Genomic DNA, 4,458 nt, shown 5'->3' with positions numbered 1-4,458 from the left:
TACTTGAAATTTTTAAAAAATAGAGAATAATTACTTTCACAAGGCTTAGCTTTAGCAAATACTTCAGTGCCAGCTGGTTTCTTCCTACTGCTCAATACTTTAGAGGCTACCTACCTCCTCTCTTACTTCAACTTCTACTTATTAATCACTGTACAGCTAGCTAATTGAATTAACTTTAAGATTAGTCTAAATAAAAAAAATAATTAGAAAACTAAATCTTTATCTCTCACCACGTAATTCCTCTTAAAACCAGATATTTATTAATATTTCATATTTTGTTATTTTTGTTCTCTCACTTTCCATAGCCAAAGAGAAGCTGTTCATTATCATTATCAACCATTTTTCTAGAGCTTAGGTTTTTGTTAGAGTTTTAAGCATTTATAAAAAACAGTAGAGACCCTAAAAAATAAGCAAAGAACTACCATGCAGAGGAGGAGCTCGTGTTCCTTTTTCCCTGTGAAAAGGGTGACCAAATATGTGTCTGTTTGCCTGGGAGAGTCCCATTTTACACCTGTCATCCCAGTGTCCTGTTTTGTGAATGCCACCTTTTTTCTCCAAAGTGTCCCAGTTTGGAAGATAAATTCCATATATAATCATCCTACCAATAAGAGAACCTGCAGTTCTATCACTTTTAGCTAGTTTCTCACACCCTAGCTTATTGAGAAGAAATAGAATATAAGGAAGCTGCCGATTTCCTTTACAAAATTACCCAATTCTACAGAATAATATAGTATAAGAGAAAAAGCTCCATATAGGAAGAGAAAATTTAAAATTGCAGCATTTAATTCTTCCACCATTTACCCTTTACCACTGTCATCCCTGTGCTGGCCGCAGGAGGGAACTGTTTCTCCTAGGTTCTCTAGTTCAGCCATGGAATGTGAGACCTTGAACTTAATTCCCTGTGGCATAGCTAAAATAAGAATGGAAAATTTAGACATGACTTTACTAAAGTCTAAACAATTACGGGTAACATGAAACTACGTAATCTTAGTTATGAGATTTCAAATATTTTGATCACTCCGCAGTAAGAAATATAGTTTACCTTATGATCTAGTACACATATACAAATTTCACAAACAGTATTTACCCCATTACATATACTGCTGGCTCTTTTCTGTTCTCTTCAGATGCAGATTTGATGCTCACTAAATTGATTTCCTGATTCACTAGTGAGTTGCAGTGTGAATAACACTGCCCTACAAAATCTTGCTTCACTCTTAGCCTTAGCTTAAGTCTGTGTGTCAGGGTCATTTCAAACACTGCCACCTACAAGCAACCTTAAGGAACCTTAGGACAGCTTAAAGGCAAAACCTAAGAAATGAAAGCCCAGAAAGAAACATTTATTCTTTTCTGATTCTCTGAGGCCTGCTTTTTGTGTTCTGGTGTCTTTTCTCAGGATGAGTTTTCTCCTGAAGACTGATAGCAGGAAAGGCCACCCCACTCTGGACAGACCAAGCTTATACAAAAAGTCTTGATCTCACTCTGCAGGAAGGTCGTAGTTTCATTGCAGCATGGAGCGGAAGGATGCTCTATTACTCAGGTCTAGTGGAGTTAGGCACATTTGCAGAACTGAGCACTGACAATCTGACAGCAAGAGAAGAAATAAGAGAGCTATTGTATTATAGTCCAATACAATAACTGATTTTCATCATTACTCAAATCATTTTGAAAAGATTAGTCATTGTTTATTGACAAATTCAACCTTTTGAAAAGCCATGAAGTACTAAATAATACTCAGTTCACCTGTTTGTCTTACATAATTTGAAATTTTTATTGCTTTCTGTTGTAATATTGCTTGGGAAAAATCATCCCTTCATAAGCTGTCATTCACTGTTTGCTAATTTGCATATGGGCTGATATATAGCATCATGTTGATCAACTGTAAATTTGGGCATGGTGGGGAATTTTAACAAATACTAAAGTATCTATGTAAACAATACAAAAATAGTTTTTGAGTTTTTATAAACATTTGTTTCTTTGGCATTGTAGAAGCATTAGCATGAGATGAATGACTAAACTTTTTGTATGAATGTTTTGAGGTCATACAAATACAAACATAATTTTATAATCATTGTCTTATTTTGCTCTAGTGTAAACAGTAGATCACTGAGAATTTCGACAGTCTTAAACAGTCATCATTTAATAGAAGAGGGCATATCTGATTAATTAATCTAGGTCTCTGAGATTTATTATACAGCATATTGAACCTAATTGAGTTTGCACCTAGTTGATGGTTAACTATGCTCTCTTAGTAGTAACTCCCTTTAGTCAGGGAACACTGAGACATTATCCTGCCATGTTAATAGATTTGAATGTATTCTGGTCTGAAAGGCGTTAATATATGGTAAAACTGAGCAAGGAAGATCAACCAAGTTATCAATAGGATTACATTTTCAGATAATGAAAAATTCTGTTGTTATGAAATGTTCTTGTTGTAGGAATTGAATATAGAATCTAAAAATGGCAGATTTTTCTATTGCTTTCATTTTCATGTACCTTGACTTTACATTACTAGTCTATTAAAACTTTAAAATCTATTTTATTTTCCACTGCTTCACTGCACATTTTAGTGTATATTGTCCAAATAACAATAAGGAAAAAAGCATCAGAGAAAATAATATATAAAAGCTGTGATTAAAAATGAGATTTGTGGAGAAAGAAATTTATAAGGATGTGTTATTACACATCAACATTTTATGAGAGGCAATGTTAATTTCTCCTGAGGTCAGATTCCTTTGGAATAAAATATTTATTATTTTTAAAAATTGATGACATGACGGATCTGAATAAAACTGTTCCAACTAAGATGCATAAATTAAGAGAAAACTAGCTTAGGAGGGCAGTATTTCTCTTCAGATTATCAAAAGTATTTTCATATTGATGAAAACAGATTATGTTTCAAAAAAATTTTAGTCATAGCTTTTGTAGCTTTTAAAAAGTGTTTTACTGTAATGCTTTTTTTCTATTCTTCTCTTTCCATTTTAGGAGAACCTCCAGAATTCCCCTTTACGAATTTGGACCAGTAGAAGCTGTCACTATTGGCTCTGTAGATTTGGCTTTACTCTTAACTTTCGCTTTTTGACAACAAAAATCTCATGATCTCGATTATAAGTTGATTTTTTCCTACTTTGAAAACATTTGGAGCTGAGTTTCGTACTCAAAAAATGAGGATTTAGTAGCACTGGCGGGAGCTATATACTGTGCAGGAAGATTCTGTGCAAACCTCTTTGCATAGTTCTGCCAATGCACTTTATACTGACCTGCAGCATCCCGTATTGTCCCATATCTGTGTCTTTTTGAGCACAGAAAATAAAAGATACAATTTGTTATGATTGGTAATATCTCTAAAATTACTGTCAGATCAGAATGAGATCCCAATACATATTTGTCCAGTGATCCAAAACAAAGTAGATATGTAAATGGTGAAAGGGAAAACCAGTGCTGCTATTTAAAAAGAAAAGAAAAAGAAAAAACCTTTACTATATCTCAGATGTCAGTATTTTATTCTGGACATTTTAAAAGGCTTTTCTTTATAGTGTTTTTTACAGCTGTTTGTATTAGCTCAGCTGCTACTTCAATGGTTTTCCCTTTCACTCTCCATTTATCTTTTTGATTGATTGATTAATGTAAATATTTTTACTGTAAAAAGTGAAAGGTAAAAGCAGAGCTATAGCAGTTGAGTCAGTACTGACAACTACAAAACAAATGTTCCTGCAGGGGACTGGAGGAACTTCTGATACTTAGACGGAAAGACAAGACTTGGCTCTTTTCTTTTTCTTTTCTTTTTTCCTTTATCTTTCTTCTTTTTTTTTTTTTTCTCTTTAATTTTGGTCACATAGATTTTACCATCGAGATTCATATTATCAAATGATCATCCAGAATTTTTTAAACATGAAAATAGACATAAAATAGCAAGTCTTAATTTAAGCTTTTAAAGCACATATACAAATGCTTTTCTTAATGATGGAAATGGTTTTATTCCAGTCTGGGAGTAGAAAATGTTTTAGTCATACGAGTAACTTTTCTAATTGAAAGTGTTCTTGTTAAATTTAGAGCTCAAAATATGGTTTCTTTGATCATATTTTGTTTCCAAAGACAGGTAGAAAATATAGACTTTCAGCTTTGTTAATTTTGTTCTTCTGTGAAAAAGTATTAGAAGCAGAATTGAAAGGAATTTGAAAGATCATTGAGAATACTCGTCAAATTATAGAGGAAAAAAACTGAGACTGAGGTATATGACAGAACCTGGATTAGAACCTAAGCTGTTTGACTCTTAGCCTCTTTGATCACATCTGTCTACCCAAAGTACAAGTTTATGGGTTTTTCCCTAAGTATTACTAATGTCTTTACTATATGCTGACTTAGTCTTTCCCAAAAATAGAGCTGAAGAGATTATAGCAATTGATATTATTCATTCATTTTCCTTAGGAAGCTACTTGTGCTACAGAGGTTGTGTTG

The 4,458-nt window shown here is 33.1% G+C and overlaps 1 protein-coding gene across 1 annotated transcript in view; it reads left to right on the top strand.

Annotated features, from left to right (window-relative positions):
- CCDC158 (coiled-coil domain containing 158) overlaps positions 1 to 4,458 on the top strand; it is an 85,257-nt gene that overhangs the window by 29,900 nt on the left and 50,899 nt on the right. Inside the window, exons 9-10 of the mRNA XM_023530854.1 lie at positions 1,489 to 1,616; positions 2,986 to 3,046. Of these exons, the coding sequence (XP_023386622.1) occupies positions 1,489 to 1,616; positions 2,986 to 3,046 (189 nt within the window). The remainder of the gene's footprint in view (positions 1 to 1,488; positions 1,617 to 2,985; positions 3,047 to 4,458) is intronic.

The sequence above is a fragment of the Pteropus vampyrus genome, unplaced genomic scaffold (genome assembly GCF_000151845.1).
Source record: "Pteropus vampyrus isolate Shadow unplaced genomic scaffold, Pvam_2.0 Scaffold56, whole genome shotgun sequence".
Lineage (NCBI taxonomy): Eukaryota > Metazoa > Chordata > Mammalia > Chiroptera > Pteropodidae > Pteropus > Pteropus vampyrus.
Note: the sequence above shows the minus strand (reverse complement) of the source record. Positions and strands in the feature narration are given on the sequence as shown.